Genomic DNA, 20,353 nt, shown 5'->3' on the forward strand with positions numbered 1-20,353 from the left:
ACAGGTGGTGATGTCACTTGGGAAGCTGCACCATCTAAGTATGTCAATGCTCAGCAATGCAAATTACTAAATATAATTTGATTTGTTAATAAAAAAGCACTTAGATGGATTCTGCTGGGATATGTTGAGCACCACCAGGATGAAGGTCCAAAGCACATGCCAGGTTAGATGCTATTTTCATACATGTACATTACCATCTAGGACACTCAGTCATAACTGTTTTAAGAGCTGTTAAATTGAGAGCCAGTGTGGTATAGCAACTAGCATGTTGTATTAAAACTGGGGAGTCAGGGGTTCAAATCCTTGTTCAGCCATTAATCTAATTTGAGCATGGGCAACTCACCTTGGGCCACTCACTTTTAGCTTAACCTATCTCACAAGATTGTTAAACTATAGTATATGAGGAAGTGGACCATGCATGTTGGAAGAACAGTGGATACATTTAAATAGAATACCATTTCCATGTTTGGGGAAAACAGATTTTTCTGCTACTAGCAGAGTTATGAAGTAGGCTTTTTTAAAGAAATAGACTCACATAGAGATGCCCTAGTACTAGGATTAGAAATGCTTGAGCACCTGTTGTTTCAGCTCATGCCCTGCTCACCTGGCTCAAGCAGTGAGTAGGCAGTTCAGGTTATTTGCAAGCACCATTGTGTCACGTTCCAGGTGTACAAACAGTTGATCACAGTGCAAATTAATCCCACCCACCTTCTGTTGCCATCTTGCTGTGAATGGTTTACATGAACAATGAACAACAGCATATAAAAATAAACACTGTGTAATTGTTCTAAAAGTACCATGTGGTGTTCATCTGTCTGACCAGAGTTAGGCATCACTGAACGATCTAGGTTTTAGCAGTTCACAAACGCACATATTCTTACAGCTTGAGACTTGAAGGCTTATATCACCACCACCCGGAGACATAAACCATTTTTAAAAATGTGTGTCTTGTGTGCAGAGCCCACACAAACAAGAATAAGTACATTTTAAAATCAAGAACCCTGATCAGGGTTAAATTCCGCTATGCTATCACTGCTTTATGAGTTCCATTCAGGGTTCAAGTTGAGTGGTGAATACTGAAGAAGAATCCATTTGAGGATCAACTCCAAAATTTATAATGGCTGTCAAAAATACTAAGTCTCTTCTTCCTCAAAGGTATTTTTATTGAATTCAAGTGGGTGACTCACCCAAGTACCTTTTGAAAGTGGGACTAGAAAAAGTTTCCATCCATCAAGCGATTTTGAACTTCCACTTTACAGGGAGTTATTATTTCCAGATAGACATGAGCCTTCAGCTTGACATCTCTCTTCCTAGAAATTAAACACTGTGTGAGTTTCTGTGTCAGTGATTAAAAAAAAAGATGCACCAGAACATAGATAAGGAAATAAGCCCCTTTTCACTGGGCCCATGGGGGCAAGGTCAGGGAAAAAGAGATTTCAGTAGCAAATATTAACAGTACATTTCAAAGGTCTCCTTTTCAATTCATTCAAAATTAAATCACAAAAGAAATCATTCTATCTTAAGAGAATTGATATCTTTTTTATTCCTCCTAATCTGGTTTGTTGTTGACACTGACTACTCCCTAGTTGTCTGTTGATAAAAGCAAATGTTTGTGAGGATATCCTCTCACCTTGAACCACAAATCAGACTGTTTTTGTCATTGGGCATCAGTATGGTCTTATTCTTTTTTTTTGTTAAAAAAGTGAAGCACACTGGATTTTTATGAGGTACTTTACACGCATTTTCCCTCAAGCAGCCCCGGATCATAATTTCTTCCTGCAGCTGGGGAACATGACAAGGCTTTTCCCAGAAGCTTGTCAATGCTGATCATTTTCTCAGCCCAGATGGGGCTCACTCTAGCAGAAGTGCAAAGCACTTGCTCCCAATGGAACTGCAAATGTTCACTTTCCAGCAAAACTCAAATGCACTCCTTTCATAGCTATACATAGACCGCAGCCCTCTTGACTTCTGCTGCTGTTGGTCTGACTCAGATGCTCATTTCTTTCACTTTTCTAGCAACAAAGTCAAAATATTCTTACTTCACGTATGTGCTATGATACAGCAGTATGATGTAATTTCAAAAAAGCAGAGCTTCTGTCCCTTTAAGTGGGTTTTAGAAAAATGAAATTTCACAGGGGCAGCCTCTTCACAGGGGCATACAGCACAAATGGCTACATATTTCCACACCCATTTCACAGTTCATGCAGAGACAGAACTCCTGTCCCTTTTGGGAAATGGCCATTCAAAACAACAAGTGCACCAACATCATAGCCAGTCATAGACTCCACACATCCCAGAAAAAAATTCTTCTTTCTTCTTCTGCACTTTTCATAAACTAACTGATCTTTTCACCCTCCCCAGTTATTGTGTCCAAATAATGGGAGTATCTTGCCATTCTTGTTTGAAATTTTTCTTTGCCACTTCCAAAATAGAACCTTGCTACCTTGGGGACTCTAAGTTGGCAAGCAAGGGAGCATACAAATGTTATAAAGACAAATGTATACTTCCAGATTTTTCCCACAGAGAGATGTACAACACAGTTCCTCCCTTAAGGAACTTCTGCATGTAACTTGGGGTGAAGAAGAAATGAAAGGTCTGCTTTGGACATCACAATGTTCAAGTGAAGAACAATAATTCTCTGATTGGATTATAGAAGGCTACTCATAGATTGATGGTATGTAACAAATGACACTGAAGACTGCCACCACTGTATTCAGACTTAGGCTCACCTCAGAAATACAAATATGCATGTTATTTCTGCCTCTTAAATAGAGGCTGTAATTTATCAGAGGGTGTCATCTACCTCCAGCTTTGACAGCCTATTTCACCACACTGACAGAGAAATCCTAAGCACATCTATTCAAAATCCTGCTCAGGTCTATTCAGTTGAGCTCCCATGAAAGTGCTCTTGGGATTGCACTGCATGCCTCTAAGGGACAAAACATTTTTTTTCCTCCAGGCTGTTGGCAACTCGATTAATTTATTGTCCATCTTTCTTTTGAGGCTCAACTCAAACTGAACTACAGAATTATAAAATGAAATGAAACACAGTAAAATACTTAAAATAAACAGTGCAATTTGAGGGGAAGAAAGAAAGGGAAAAACTGCCTCCAGTTTTCTCCACATAATTAAATAAATGGCTTCATGAACAATGCCCTTTCATGCATTCCATGAAATTATAAAAATGTGATAAGTTTCTCTACCTCATCAGGCAGGCTGGGGCACCACCAGCTGGGGCTACAACAGAACATGCTCAGATATGGGCAGCTGTCAATCTTACCCATTTGTAGGGGGCCACCTTCAGAAGATTTTTGATCAGATGGGCAAAACTGGTCCTGCAAATATTTGGATCCTAGGCCATGAAGGCATTTTGTAAGGGTTTTTTCCCCCTATATGATACTTGTAACAATGAATTTGGTTCAAAGCAGGTATAATTTAATCTTTTATTAAAGTATGAAATTGGTAAACTACATTATATTTGTATGTTTGTTCTTAAAACATATGTATTCCACATTTCCTCTTGTTTCCTTTTGTACATAAAATGGCATTGTACTTTTTTTCTACCATTATACTGAGAATGAGTATTGATTCCTGAGAGACAGCCGTTTAAGCTATAATCCCTAATAATATCATCTAAAGGGGGGAATCCACTTGTGGGAGTGGCATGCCAGCTGTGTCGGTAGATTTGCCCTCCCCAAGGCACTTGCCCTGGTGGAGGGGAGAATTCAGTGGCATGCAGCCACCAAGGCCCCCGTCCCCCAGCACTGGAATGCAGTGCCGTATGTGGCCGGCACTAGCATGCCAGCACCCCTGCCACTGGCGTAGGGGGGGCATGAAGGGGGGATGGCTGGGGGAGGAGACAACGTTAGTCAGTTCCTTCCCAGCTATTTGGTATGCTACACTGGTGGTTTGGAATTGAGACTTACTCTATGAAGCCTGATGGGGGCTTATTGCCAGCGGGGAGTCTTCCATGTTTGTGCAGCCTCCCCACACTGCCAGGAAGCCCCCTTGAGAACAGTGGGGCAGTGTGACCATGGCAGTGCAACCAGCTGCATAGACTTGTGGATGGATGTGCCCATGATGTCAGGTAGATTTCAGTCTCATGAATGCTATTCACCTAGCAGTAGTAGAAACCAGTGTAATACTTGGTCTGATATTCATGCAGCATTCTCCCAAAGAATCTTCTTTTTCAGCACACCGACATTTTCCAAATAGGATCACTTTTAAAAGATCTTAATTCATCATTAGGGCAATTATGTTTCAAACCAACTTAACAAAGGCAAGGAGATCATGAATTTTCTGCGCCAAATATCCTCTCAATAGACAGTGAAACAAAATTATATGTGCCAACATATTGTAGTTCCTGTATTTTATGATTATTATAAGGACAGGAATACATTTTCCAGTTAGCAATTAGATTACTTTCTTGTTCTTTTTCTGTACTCTAATACACCTTGAGTTTCAGTGAGAAATGTGGACTATGTATCAGCTAAGTAAACAAATAAAAATAATATAGGCTTTTTCAGCAATGTATCTCATTCAGCTTTATCTTCAAACAAATAGAACTGCTTTGCTGCATACATTTTAGTAAAACCTGCTGTATTCAGTGTTTGACAGTTTTGCAGTAATATTATATAAATATATAACAAAATATGATCTGGTTCAGGTACTGCCATTACAGAGACATGTGTCCAAACAGGCAGTAATTATGTTTGTGTGTGTAAATTATGCATGCTGTCTTCCATCAATAAATGCATGCTGTCTTCCATCAATTTCCCTGTGAAATGAGAGGAAAAGTTCTACGTTCTGAGTTGGAGAGAGGGGAAAATGTGTTCATCTCCAAGAATCCAACCCAAAGGGAATGAATGCTCAATACGAAGCAGACCACAAGTGCATGAATGGCCATTGTCTAGTTGTCCTTCCAGTAGCATTTCATGTGATGGACCAGTACTGTGTAACTTACTCTTATACCCCTACATGTCATTTCTAGGGGATAAATTTGATGCACATTTCTGGGAGCCAAACAGTCGCCATTTAATAGCTAAGTGTGTGGCTTCTGCAATGGACTAACAAACATAAACCAGTAATTTAAACTATAGCCCCCATTAATTACATCCAACATTATCATTCTGTGAATTTTTGAGCTACTGCAAAGCAGTGGTAACAGAGGGATTAGCTATGGCGATGGCTTTCACAGGCAACTGCTACAGAAAGCTTATCTGCAATTGTTTTCTGTTTATTTTATAGTTTGTTAATGTCTATGGTCTGCTGAAGTCCAAATGGCTGAGATATGAATGCAAATGTCAGTTGGAATTCAATCTATGTCCCACTATAAGGAGATCAAAGGGATTTAAGCAGTGGTACTGCAAAGCTATCAAGACCAGAATAAGACAGACATACACAAAGAAAGTCACAGCAAGGATATGGACTAGGAAGTGGTCTTATTCTCAGCGATACACAAATCCTAGAACTGGGCCCATAGCCAGTCCTACATTTTTATTGGATCTTCTATTGTCAATAAATGTCTATCTGATTTGGAATGAAGCCTCAGTTATTTTACTGCTACATATTAGCCATCAGTCTCTTCAAAGTTCAGCCAGTATGAGCTTTACTATGGATATTGTTTATTCTACACACTCCTATGAAATACAAACTCAGTTCAAATTCTCATTTATTCTATGATTCCCTAGTTTTTCATTATGTTCCAGTTACAGATATTTTATCTACATCAAGGTCAGCTATGCAGCGTTTGCTTAAATTGCTCTAATTCGTTAGACTATATTAAACAGCCACAATGTATTTTGTCTGTAATGTCAGACTTTCTCTCTACTTTCATTGAATTGATTAGTTATTTAATATGAAAGTAGAAATAACGTGATTGCATTGAAAATGCCAAGAGATGAATTTGATATCTCACTTCACAGGGAGAAAAAATCACCTAGCTCCAAATTTTCAACAATATGTATTGGCCAACATTTGGGCAAATGAAGTCTTCATTACATTAAGGGGGAATTGAGAGGAATAATACTGAGGGGGTGTCCTTCAGAGAACTGAATGAAATATAGCAGAGGCATTGATGTAAAAGAGTAATTGTGATACCTAAACTGACTTTGGGCTTTTCTCGGAGGCCGTTTCCGCATGGCGTCGACGGGGGTTGGGTCGGCGCATCCCATACTGACCCAACCCCCCTGGGACCGTTCGCACAAACGGTCCCAGAAACAGCTGGGACAACGGCGCTGCGGAGTGCCGTCGCCCGGCTGACCCAGCGTGTCTCCGGCCATCCGGCATGTCGCCGAGGCATGTCGCCGAGGCCAGCATTGCAGGGCAGGGGTGTGTGTCCCCAGGCCTTGCCGATGCGCCGGCCGGCCGGCCGGAGACAAGGTAAGTGCAGGGGGAGGGTGCTCCCCGAGCGAGGTCGGAAAACAGCGGCTTCGCGCCGATCGGACGGCGCGAGGGCGGTGCGGCTGCGAAGCAGCTGCACCCCTTGTGCGAATGGCTCCCTGGGGACGGCGTTTTTGCCATCCCCAGGCCACCATTTACCGCCCGTGCGGAAAGGGCCCTAGATTTTGTTGGGTTTTATAGTACATAAGGAAATCAGGCAAGATCTGTTTGACCAGACATTATAGTATATCTAAAGAAACAAATGAGTATTCCATGGGAAACACTTCCCTCCTCATAGAATATTCAGTGCTGCATTTTGAAATGTATAGGAACAAGATCTGAAATCCTGTGTTCTCCCTGCAATGTCAGTCAGAACAAATAGCTACAAAACAAAGCATTTAAAACTTTCTTTGTGGTGGAGCTTGGAGTATCCATACATCCAAATTTCATACATCCAGCTTAGTGTTTGTGCTGATCAAACACATCCCATATAATCTTCTGATCCCTCATCTTCACTGACAGACAAAATGTATCCAACTGAAAAAATATTAACAATCAAGATTTATTTTTAAAAATATTATTCATAATGTATGCTATAAAATAGATTTTGGTTGGCCTCAGTCCAATATGATATCACTACTGTGCACATTTCAATGTATGAAAATGAGGCAGAGTAACCTTTGGAGAAGTCTAAATTCATTTTCAACACTCAACCTGGTTTTCTTGTTACTATTAAATACTGAAAATACTCCATGTACTTAAAGTACTTGAGATATGAATCCAGCAGTTTCTATGGGTCTGGTAAGCCATTTCTTGGCATCAACTGAATCCTAACAATCCACTGTGGGAAAGTGATGTCATGTACCCAATAAACAAGCCAATCAAGCTTATGCCTCTTTTGATGGTCTCATAGACCAAAGGAAAATGAATTCTTCCCTGTTCAGTAACCACAGCAATGGCTAGGCTAAGTCTAGGCTGAGACCTAGGGAATCTATAAGGGATGACATCATAGCTATATATGCATGCCTGATATCAGCTCAAGTGTAGGAAGATTGGTTGCTCTGTTACTGGCACTCCTAAATTAGCTGATGCAGAATATTCCCATGAAGTTTCCTCTGCTTGCAGCTCATTCACATGTCATTTCAGTGTATAAAGTTCATTAATAAAGTTAGTTTTTCCTGGCAATTCCACACATGTATCTTCCCCCTGCCTCTCTTTGTTTTCAAAGTGATATCTTCGAAGCTATGATGACACAATATGAGAATCACAGCTCCACTCTCCCTCTTGCCTCCACTACCCAGGAAAATGAAATCAGACAGCCGGCCACAACTGTCAAAATAAAAATATTCTAACTGTTCCAGATGTGGAAATAATCCTGTTAATATTTGGCATATTTATGATGTTTATGAATACATGTGGTTTAGGTAAGATATTCATGAGTAAAATTCTTGCTGCATATTCTTGTGCTTGAATGGGTTTTCTGATATGCTACACATGGAAAGAAAAGCCAGACTGTGCACCTGAAATGGTGTATTGACTGTCAGAATGGAAACCATTTCCGATTTAGGATTTATTGAAATACTGCAAAATAATTGAAATGTCAATAGTACTGCTTTAGTGAGGTTGCAAAATTGCCTCAACATTTCCATTGATCTTGGTTTGAAAATAACTGTACAAAAATCCACTAAAAGGAAGAAAATTACACCTATGCAGAACCCATGTGTTTTCTGTCCAGACATCTGTGGTCAAGTTCCAATTTTTGAATTGCTTCTAAAACTATCTGGCAGCAATTAATTTTCTCATGTAATGTCTTCCTTGCAAAATGTGTTTCTAACAAGCTAGAATAAGTCATTCCTCATGCAAGAACTGGTTATCTGGGACAAACAAAAACCCGGAAGTGAACCCAGAAGTGACATCGTGACATTGGGGTGACCCCAACATGATTACATCATTTCCAGGTTTGCACGAGAATTGATACTGTGGCATTTCAGTGATGTATGTTTTCTCCACATTCTCCCCACTTCCTGTGCAATGGGGATAGGAAACAAGGAATGGAGACTATGATCAGGGGGCCTCTTGTTAGAGGAACTAGGTAAGGGTTTAGCCATTCATACCAAGCTCTCAGACCAACACCACAGTCACCTGATGGTATCACCATGAAGTATCTGTTGTGAGGTTTTCCTGACTAACCAACAGAACAAAACAAACTGGGGCCCAATAGGACAAAAATCTTAGTGATTTTGATGCCATTAGAATATATTATCGAAGGCTTTCATGGATGGGTTTGGTTCTGGTGGGTTTTCCGGGCTGTGTGGCTGTGGTCTGGTGGATCTTGTTCCTAACATTTCGCCTGCATCTGTGGCTGGCATCTTCAGAGGTGTATCACAGAGGGAAGTCTGTTACACACTGTGTCCAGATAAAAGGAAATGTTTGTCCTGGTATATATTGTCCTGGTACATGGACAATATATACCCCAAACATTTCCACACAGCCCAAAAAACCCACCAGAACCAGCCATGAGAATGATTTGGATATGAAGTAGCAATGAAAAGTGAAATTTTGGTAGAGAAAAGATCTTGTCATAGAAATTTTTTTCAAAGGACAGATGTTATTGTAAAATCTGTGCAGTGTTTTAATTCTGGAGTTCAATTTTAGTGAACAAAACAGTGAGAGATTGTAAATGCCTTTAAGTAGAGATAACAGGCTTTTAGGATATGAAATGGTACAGTACCGCTTGATCTCATCAGATTTTAGAAGCTAAGCAAGGTGTGATGAGAGCACCAAGAAAGACTTTGGAGAGGATGGCTGTGGCAAACCACCTCTGTTTAATCTTGCCTTGAAAACCCTACAAGGTTACTATAAGTGGGCTGTGACTTGATGGCACTTTACATACACACAGTGGACTTTTCGGGATTTAATTAATACATTGAAAATGATGGGGGTAATAATGAATAGGGTGAAATGAAGTGATAATAAGAGGGCAATGGAAAGGTTAGTGGAATTAAGACTGTTCATGAAATGGTCGGATGGCTGGATACAAAGAACTTTTAAATATCAGTGGTATGGTGTGCGCGTGAAATGGGAGACAGAGTAAGAATTTCCCCTATCAAAAACTAATATCTGCTTAGTAGCCATGGCCCATGACTAATCTCAGCAGTGCATAGGTCACCTAGCATATACCATAAAGAAGAGCAAGGGATTGAGGCCAGATTGTGAAGCACATTAACTATCATGCATGAATCAGGGGGGATCTCCTATGATCTGTACTTATGCTAGTAGCTGCAATTTGCATTGTATGGAAAGATACGATAGAAAATTCCCATAGTAAGATGAATTTGTCCAGTTACAAAGTTATTCAGATTTCTCTTTACAATTATTCCTACAGTGTGGATGGTAGCCAGCAGAAGACAGATGTTGTACAAATAGTTCTTTCAACATTGCACTACAGCTAAGTCATTTGTAAACTGCTGTGGCAGTAATCCCTGCTAGAAGTCATTTAAATAAACTTGTATGATTCCTTAATGTATTCCAGCTTTATCTCATTTGACCAAACGTTTTGGAAGGATAAGCTTTCCACATGCAGACTGTGTTGGAAGAAAAAGCAGAAGGTTGAATCTGTTTAACATGCCATGTCCCAAAAAATAATTTCATCAAAGGATCTGGCAGAATATCATGCCTTAAAGCAGTCACTGTTAGGACTGACAGTTTCTATATACTTTCGCAGCAGGTGGGAATATTTGTCCATATTTTCTAGCCAAGGCAATGATTCCCCCACCCCTGCCCCCATTCTGATAAAAAAAATAATTTGGAATGGCCCTCTTACTTTAAACAAGAAAATAAACTGGACAAGTCTGTTCATTCTGAGCACGTCAGATAATTAAACTTTTCAAGAACTGAAACTCTGTAGCTTGAGTTACTGCATGTCTGTTTTTTCAGACCAAGAGTCCCAGGAAGTTCTGCTGTCTTTCTACCACTTTCTACCCTTAAATGTTTCTGTCCTTTTCTGTATTTAAATGCACTTCTAATTCCTGTTGTTAGATGTGGCCCAAATCCATAAATTCAACTGCACCTCCAGTAGGGCAGAGTAGTGGTATAAACTACTCCCTTTCTGCAATTAGACCCTTGTGTATATTGGAAGTGCTACGTTAGTGCCCAATCATAGATAGGCCCTGTGTGCACAAGATTCTTTGTGTTACTGGAAGGGATGAGTCATGCAAAATACATCTCTGTAAAAGTGTCATTCAGATGGAGGGCCTAATTCACACTCCTCTATGATACAAGAATCCCTCTGGCTGAGCACAAGAACCAAGTCACTGTCTATGTGCAGCCATGACTTTTCACTCTCCATTTTGTTTGCATCTGTCCCTGCCTCTTGGATTGTGACCGAATTATCATTTCTGCTAAACTCCAAAACCCTCACCAGTCCTCACCTTGCTAGGAGATATTTGAAAAGTGCACTGTACCATTGGTACAATGGCTAGTTTTCCTGATGCATACAAGTTCAGAATGGGAAGGTGAGGGGAAGCTGAGACACTGACTGCAACTATTATTCTCATGTGTTTTGATTCAGTCAAGCTGCTTTTGGATGCAAAAATATTGCCAATAGGCATTAGTCCTTCCTAACAACAGGACTCCCAATTTCCAGTGATGTCAACCTATAAGTTAGGGATTTCCAAAGTGGGTTGTTCTGCTCCCTTGGTAGCAGTGAAAACATCAAGGAATTTTGAGGCAGTATGAGAGCAGCAGAGAATTTTTGGGCACTAGGGGGATGATGCAGGGATTCCTGTGCTAGCAGGTGAAAACATCAAGGAATTTTGAGGCAGTAGGAGAGCAGCAGAGAATTTTTGGGCACTAGGGGGATGATGCAGGGATTCCTGTGCTAGCAGGTGAAAGAAAGATCATGACCTTCCATCCTGGTGACTTGTGAGTTTTAAAGCAGAAGCACCCTCGCCCTGGGAGGGGGGGAGGGGGCAAGGCAAAGAGTCTCCTTGCTGCTACATTGCAAGACAAGGCTTTTTAAAAAGGTAAAGTAGCCCCATTTACATTGTTCTCTCAAAAAGACCTTCCTGACTTTTACCCTGCCCTGTGGGACAATGTTTAGATGTAATCTGTTGCTTTCCCAGTGTCATATTTTAGTAGAGTGGGGCTTCAGTGCACTCAACCAGCTTCTTTCCAAACAGAGAAAAAGACTGAATGTGGGGATCTAAGACTTCTTCTTAGTGCCTTGCAGTCTAATGGTGAGAAGCTGGTATCCCAGATTCCCTGCATCAAGCACATCCATTCCATTAAAATTGAGAAGACATAATGGGCAAGATGCAAGCATACCCTTTCATATTGCTAAAACAGCTCAATAAATTGGTTTACTTTAACTAGGTCATGTTTATTTGCGAAATACATATATGTTTACACCGTTAGAAATTGTTTTGAATTTGCAGTACACCTAATACCAAGAAAGTGCGTGTTCATATGTGTGTGGGGTAGCACTAGGGGTGTGACTTGGGAGCCAAAGGGGCAGCAGCCAGAAAAAACACTGCTGTATGAGAATGAATTTTAACTCTAAGGGTGGCACATTACTTGTCTCTAATACCTCTTTTTTGCAGTCCTCATTTGGAAATTGTCCACGATGAAAGTCTCTTCTGGTCACACCTCCTTCTTGCTTTGAGCAACCTCCTGAAGTAATATCAACAAGTTTATTCTGTCTTCACAATAATTTCCCTCATCTCTCTCTCAGACCAGGACAATTATATAACTGTATGCGTTGCGTGCGGATGTGTGGAGACTCGTTCCATTAATGAAACAACAACATATATTTGTTGGAAAAGAAGTCGGCCGCAGCCCAATTTATTTAACCATATAACAATAACCTTGAGGCTGGGCGAGCATAACAGAGCACATCCTGGTCCCCAGGCAGCGAACCGCTGATCCTGGTTAAAGGGCAGCTCCAGCTGACCCCTTAGGCCCTTCGGACAGAACCCCTGTCCAGCACATCCCCCAAGGGAACTGGAACAGGAAGTTACTAGATGCTACATGGATGCAAACCCAATTTGTGACACCCCTTCCTGCCGGGCAGCAAGCTCTCGGCGCGGCCCCAAGGCTTGCCCTCACGAGCTCTATCACCACCTCGGACCTCATATGGAGGCCCCCAATGTGGGAAGGTCTGGCATACAAGCTGCTACCTTCACAAATAGGATGTGCTCTTATGCCCAAAACTGCCCAGTGAACTGCAACAAAGCATAACAGTAAAACCCAATAACCATACCACCAGGGAGGGAAGAGAGGGCCTTCTCTGAAGCCGGCCTTGAAAGAGGCCAATCACTGCCAGTGCAGCCCATTATAGGCTGCCAGGCCCTTGTAACATGGCAATTCCATGCCACATGACTGCCTCAGCCAGCCGGCAGGGAGAAGGCATTGCACTCCTTCCTCCCCCGCCGCAACAGCGTCACCAGGCTGAAGCCTGGGACGCGATTTATTTTTGCACTCTTATATCAGAACTTCCCAGCCTTTTCAAAAGAGCTAAAACTGTTTTCCAACATCAACCATCTGAGATGGTTTAACTGATGACACCATGGATTGAATGTGGAACCTTCTGTATGCAAATTAAACCAGTGCTCTCAGCACTGATAGTATCAATACCTGCTTGAGGTAGGCCAGGAGATAAAATGCAAGTACTGACCTTGTCTGAGTGTTTGGTCTTTTCCACACAAGTTGTTTACTATGTATCTTGCCACTAGATGCTACATCTTTTTTCTTTCAATTCCACGCATTTCTTCCTCCATTTGGTTTTGGAACCAATTTGCTTTAATTTTTCCTGTTATTTTCCTGAGCACTTTTACCACAATTTTTTCAATTTATTTTCGAGCCATCTTCCCCTGAGTATGCAATCATGTTGAAATTGTCTTTATTTCTTCACTCCAGCCAACAACTGCCCTTTATCCACACTACTATGTAGTTGCCCAGCCTCCCCTTTAGTTATTTCCCCTCCCCCTCATCCGCTGTAAAAAACAAGTCGATACAAGTCTCTGGAATCCCTTGGCCAATCAAAGCAGTTTTAATGGCATTTTGCTCAGTGGCCCTTGGGGATTCTTCTCCTTGATTTTTTTAAAATTAGGATCCTTCCCAATTTTTCCAATTTATCTACCATGGATAAAAATGCCTGTATATCTGGGATTCCTTGGGCTATCATAGCAGTTTTAATTGCTTTCTGCTTGGGGTCACCAAGGGATTATTCTCCATCCATAGGTTTTTCAAAACTCAAATCTTCCATTTCATAATTCCTGGTCCCCTAAGATGGCTACCACCTCCTTTCAATACAAAAAAGGTCCAGGAATGGCTGCGGATTAATTTGACATTGAGGTTCTATCTTTCTGTGAGACAAAGTATATCAACGTAACTATTATGTAAGTGTATGTAATTGTAGCAATGTAACTATTTGCATGTAATCGGGGACTGCTGCAGCAATGACTGTGCATTACTGTGGATCAAATTTGGCCAAAAATGTGTGCTTCTTGGTGGGGGGCGGGGTGGCTATGTGCTTTTGTTCATTATGGAGAGTACTCCATTATTACTATTCTTTACATTTGGCCCCCTTTGGGATAAACAGACTTAAAAATAACCAAGTAGCAGAAGGAAGCTTTCCATTTGTATTTGCATCTCTGTTTGCATTTGGGGCATGCATATCTCTGTAACTTGTTTGTCTTTCCATGCAAATATGTTACCTGTATCTGTCTCACTTGATTTAGAATAGAGTAAATAGGCCTCAACTCTGTGTTTAAGAATATTATCCTGGTCTTCCCCCTCCCCTGCCCCAATTTTTTAAAAAAATTGGTCAAGATCCCTGAAACAGTTTAGGTAATAGGTTTATTTGTTTCTTCTTTGATCACTTCCTGCGCTTTAGGACTTAAGTCCCTTGCTTGTGGAATGTCAGATCTCCAGACTGCATGTTACTGGATGCTAAAATTACATTATTATCCACAAGTAGAATGAGACTGACATACGAGCCCAACACAGATTACTTCTTCACTAAATATAACTTAGAAAATATTGGCTAAAGTATCTCTGGCAAATAGGCTGTAGAAAAAGAGATTTGTCAATTGATCTGTACACTGCCCAGACTAGATTTATCAAGGGTGGGGAAATTTCTATGGCAAGATAATATTCCTGCTTGATAACATAAACTTCTGTATAAATCAGCCATTTCTCCCTACCCTTGATTCCACGGAGGTAGATAACTGATTTCAGAAGGTTGGACTTGGAAATTTACCAAGTGAGTCAATTAATTCTCTGTTTAGGAGGTACTAGATAAGACACACACAAGAGCGTTTTGTTATCCATTGTGGTCACAGCCATACTTAGCCAAAGAAACTCAAGAAATGTTTGTTCAGCCTATTTCTTCTGGTGCTAGCTATATTTAACTGCAAAGCTGTTGATGATAGTGTAATAATAGAACAGGAGAGAAAACAAATATAGGAATACATGTGTTGCTTGTACAGTATTAGCCTCCTGTGAAAGAAGTGTTTGTGAAGTCATCATGACCAATGTAACTCTCATCTATTAAAACATCCTGATGTAATTTTGTCTCTCTGGCCCAAACATTTCTACATGCAAACCTTAGTAGGACATTCTTCATAAATATGGCTAAGACCATGATACACAGCTGAAAACCTAAACACACTTTCCAAGGCATAACGTCAGTTGAACCAAGAAAAACTTCTTTCCCTGTATGTTATACTGACTATTTAAGTATTTTCATTAGTGGAAGGCTGGTTGGAGTTGGTGCCGAGCGGTCGCTCTTCGTTGAGCTCCTCCACCTTTTAAAGATAAGTTTTAAATTTCTCCTACCCTTTGTAGTTTTATCTCTTAGCATTTAGCACTTTCTTTTAAATTAGAGCTTTCTGTTGCAATTTTGTTGAGACAGACTATAATAAAGAACCTTCTGAGCTGATATTTTAAAACCAGGCTAAAATCCACAATACTTTTAATAATAGCAGTGCTGACTAATGAGTCTGTTTCCCTTTCTTTTTTTTTTGTTTTTTTAAAACAAGTTGTGTACTTCTGAAGCCTGGAGCTTCCCTATCATCAGGTGTGGTTGAACTGCTGGTTTTATTTTATCTTTATTTTTTATTTTCTTGGCTCAACCAGAGAGTTTGAGGTTTTTTTTTTTTTTTTTGCTGGCTCATTCCCTGACCAGCTGGTGTGGAGACGCCACAAGTCCTTCCAACTCTCAGCCAAAAAAGTTTTTTCCTTGAGACTTCTACTAAAGTTTTGTTTTTTTTAACACCAGCTGTCAAGGTCTCTGTTTTATATTATATATTTTCAATGAACTTCTGAAGTTTCTAATGAACTTTGAAGTTTGCTCTAACCCTTTTAGCTACTCAGTATTTTTACCAGCCCTTGCCATCTTAAGCGTCTGTTTTAGCTTTAGTGTAAATAATTGCTCCTGTGTGAATATTTTACTCATTGTCTGGATTGTTTTACGGCTGCTATCTAGAAATGAAGAACGGGAGGAAACGGTACCTTTCTATCCCCACACTCTCCTATATGCCAGAAGTCTATAGTAAACAGGACTAAAATTGACCAGTTTTTTTTTTCACTGGACACAATTTCTCCAGTGGAGGCACTAATTGAGGGCTTAACACTATCAAATAGATTTGCTCCATTGGAAGCTAACCTGGAGCTGAGGATATGTTTCCAAGCCCTGCAGAAGAAGTTTTTGCTTAAACAAAGTACTCCATCTCCAACTGGTTTAGGGAAAACAGGATGCTTTAATTCCAAGTTTACAAAAGCCTCCAAACAAGAATAAAGAACTTACAACACATGACAATTCTATACATCTCGACAGGTGAACTTTTCTCTAATGAGTTGGATTTTAATTTCAAAAAAAACTCTTTGACCTTACTTTTTTTAACAAATTTTACCACCCTGGGGGCTAAATTAGACTTTGATCTCCCATCAAATTTTTAAAGACACAAGCTTCAGTGAAATGGATCTGACGCGGTAGCTCCCTTTTTATTCAGACACTGCCCATTGGCCTTCAAGGCCTACTTCACCCGGGCAGTGCTAAAGCTTAAGTTAATATGAATTCGCTAATTTTGCAAAAAAGAGCAAGTGGTGTTGTATATTGGACATTCCAAGCTAAACCAAAAATAGGTGGTCAAATTATTATAGTGCAATTAGGTTCCCTTTGAGCCAGTTGTTAAAGTGTGCTCCGCAAAAACAAGACCTCCAGTTGACTTCATACATGAATACTTGCCCCTGTGGATTACATTATAAAAGAATTGCCCCTAACTTTAGTACATCTAAAAAATGCCTTCACTATTGTTGAAAACATCGGCCACTTTTTTTTTTCCAGAAGGTATGATATTAAAATTATGCATTTCTTTTAGGAATACTACTATCCACAGACTCCACATTGAGGACACCCATGCTACACCTGACAAAGAGAAATGCAAATTTAAAGGAGTTCAACAAAGCGGACTTACTGTTGGAAACCCTAACAAAACTGGACCCTCTTCAGAAGCTTTCTACCAAAGCTGAATCAAAGAAGAACTAGCGGATGAGTGGAAGCAACTTGAGATGTCCCTTCTGAATGAAATCCATACTCTCTTTCCCACCAACATATCCCTTGGAGGAAGTGGAGGATGTTTTATACCAATTCTGCTCCCCAATTCTGTTCCAGAGGCCTTGGGGGGATGCTGCATTATTATGCTCTGAAATTCCCTTCTTTGCCCAACCTTTTACTTGCCTATAATCCTGCAATTCAAAAGTTACTGTTCTCCAGATAACTCTCCTAATGAAGCAATTCTGGCCCATATGCCCATAAGTAAAGTGGGGAAAAGTTGTTCGATAAGATGGGACACAATTGAGTTTGAAATTGACTTAAGATCTACTAAAGTGCTTCCAAACCGACTCCCAACCACAAAGCCCAAAGAGGAAAAACGCGGGCGCAGGGATGCTGGCTGAACTTTCAGCTCCAATGGATAATAATTCGCTCCCCTCTGGATTTCTCGGTGGATTCTTTCTATTGGCCTTCAAGAAGATCTTAGTTGGATATTTCAGCCTCCTCTGCACCTGCACTTGGTCAAAGAAACTTCATTAAATCAACAGCTCAAGTCCACCACTATGACATCATCCCTAATAACGCTCAACTTCGCAGAAAAACACCGAACAATTTCCAGAGTACTCGCATGATCAGTCACACACCCAGACATGAACTCTACAGTTAACAGAATTTCATCTAATGGATGTGTACAGTACTTCTCAGTCACAGATCACACCACTGGATCTGGTATTCAGCCTGACGCCAGAAATGTCCTTTTGCACTATCGATACTTTCCCTGGAACATATCAGGGTGGTGTCAGCCACATAGATCGGGATTCTGGATTTAATGAAATTTCTAGCCAGTTTTAATATTATCTCATTACAAGAGACTTGGACCAGTATCGACATTCATCTTGCAGGCTATGCCTCCTTCTCAATTCCCGCATTCAGGTTAAAAGCCAGAGGGAGGATGAGAGCAGGTACTTGTATCTCTAGTCTCTCTCAACGCAGAAATCAATGCAGTAGCACTAAACTCGTGGCCCGCCTTTTGGCTCCAGTTTCCTCCTATTGATTCTCAAGCAGAGCTCAATCTGAAATTTTACTAGTAAATGTTTATTTAAGCCACCGCAGAAGAGAGGCAAGCATTCTTGTAGAGAACTGGTCACGATCTCCATCAATACATACTTTCGCTTTGAGCAAGAACATCCTCTGACACCTCGTCCGCCATTGCTGGTGATCTAAACACCAGGATCGGAGAAAATGATTCAGCCCTAGGTCAAAGATGTGGGCTTTTAAATTTGATGAAATTCAATCTGACACCATATCTCAATGCAGGCTATGTCCAGCCGATCACAATCTCATAAATCAAGCAGCTCCCCATTTGATAGACCTTTGCTCTATATCAGCAAAATAGGGTAATTTTAAATGGTCTTCCTCCCTTTGATTACTCCTGGAAAGTTCACGCTTAGATCTGCATCGCGGGGTGAGTGTGATTGATTATGTAATAATATCGCCTGAACTAACAAAACCACATTGGATCACTTTGTAATTATGGCTCGAACGGAAAGTGAGCACTCCCTCCCCTTCTTCTTAGACTAATAAACAAATCCTTCAAAGCAAATCAGCTCAGGAAGAAGGGTCTTCCTGTCATGTCCGGCTTCGCTGGACGAAGAAACTGAACTAAACGCCGCCATTCTATTTCTCTGATGATCGGATGGCTAACTTTCTTCAACAGTTAACTGCTGCAAGGACAGCAGAGGAGGTTTGTCAAATCTATAATGAACTGGTTTCCTATCTAACCATTCAGGGTTCCAGTAATCAATCACATCATAAATTTTCACATTCAGTGAATCCTCTCCACCTGGTTTGACGGAGAATGTATGAGCAGCAAAGTCCAACTCCGAAGTTATTTCACTCATTGTGAACTTAGAGGAAAAAGTGTCGCTATCAAAAGAGCAATTCCTCACAGCTAGAAAGTCCTATCATGATCTTTTAAAGACCAAAAAAGAAATTACATCTTACAAAGATTGGGAATAATCTCCATCAAGCCTTTTAACTCCAGAGACAGCAAAAGCTTTTACGATAATCTAATTCAAGTGCCGGGCAGCTCCTATACAGCCATCAGTTCTCAGATTTCAGTGCGGAAGCATGGGAGGACACATTTTACAGCCATTTTTCTCGCAATCCAGAACTTTTGGATACTCCATGTGCAACTGGAGAAAGCAAAGCATGTTATCACCTGAATGGCCTCCTGTCAGCTGCGCATTTCGAGGTGATCACCCTTATATCTGGACCTAAAACAAGGGAAAGCGCCAGGCCCTGATGGCCTGCACACCTGAACTCTTTAGAAGCTATTCCCGAGTTCTGGGCCAAATTCCTTATTTTGGCTACCCTGTTTAGCCAAAATTAACAACAGCAGGCTGTATCCCCAAGCATTGGACTGAAGCTACTATTGTCACGCAAATTTCACACAAAAAAGTGCTACATCCAACAAACTCCCATTCTCAATCTGATTTCATAAGCTTGCTTTCAGTGGCTAGTAAGCTTTTGATGAAGGTACCTTATGATACTGCCTCACTGCCTGGTCCTCTTCAGTGCTAGGCCCAGAACAGATAGGATAAAAGCCACAGGTAAATCCACCCTTGACTGGTCATTTCGTCCGGTTTTAAACCACTTATGGTTGAGGAAATATTGCCACCTCAAGGGTGGGAAACTCCTTGCGGCTTTCCTAGATTTGAAATGCTTGATTCGGACTTTCTATCCCTGGTAGCAAAATCAGCTTGTGAAAAAAATTGACTGCTGTTGGGAATACTAGACCAGAGATTACTGTTTCTTATTCGCCAGTTGTATTCTTCACAACTACCCGTCAAGTCTCATAGATCGTATGGGCCACCTAACTTCACCATATATAGTTTCTAAACAAGGGAGTCAAGCAGGTGGTTGTATTCTTTGCCTCCTCCTCCTGTTCAATCTTTATTTAAATGACCTTTGCTCCTCTCATTTTCATCTCTAGACTGAAAGTCACGCACTCCATTTCTGGGGACAAAGACCACACATGTGCACTTCTCTATGCATCTTACGACACTGCAAGTTACTGTCTCTGTCCAATGGTGGGCCTGCAAAGACTCAGTTTCAAGTCTTATGCTATGACGTGACTGCACAAACAGTGCTCCTCGCTTCGAGTTAATTATAACAAACTCCAAAGTGCTGGATCTTTTTCTGGAATTCAAAAAAACTCAGGTAATCGTGTGGAAAAATAAACGGTACATTGGATTGAACAGGTCCATTCATACAGATATTTAGGAATCACTCTTCCATCATCTCCTTAACCTGGACTCCTCTCATATCCAATTCCCTAGACTCTCAATACAAGTAAAATCAAAGTGTTGGCAATATCCAGATTTTTCACACCAGAGGCGGAATACACATTTTTTC

The 20,353-nt window shown here is 40.8% G+C and overlaps 1 protein-coding gene across 1 annotated transcript in view; it reads right to left on the bottom strand.

The window, feature by feature from the left end:
* The window catches only part of NMNAT3 (nicotinamide nucleotide adenylyltransferase 3), a 168,357-nt gene extending 150,211 nt beyond the window's left edge, over positions 1-18,146 (bottom strand). Inside the window, 1 exon segment of the mRNA XM_048506913.1 lies at positions 18,104-18,146. Coding sequence (XP_048362870.1) covers positions 18,104-18,146 — 43 coding nt within the window.
* Positions 18,147-20,353: the final 2,207 nt, after the last annotated feature.

The sequence above is a fragment of the Sphaerodactylus townsendi genome, linkage group LG08 (genome assembly GCF_021028975.2).
Source record: "Sphaerodactylus townsendi isolate TG3544 linkage group LG08, MPM_Stown_v2.3, whole genome shotgun sequence".
NCBI lineage: Eukaryota > Metazoa > Chordata > Lepidosauria > Squamata > Sphaerodactylidae > Sphaerodactylus > Sphaerodactylus townsendi.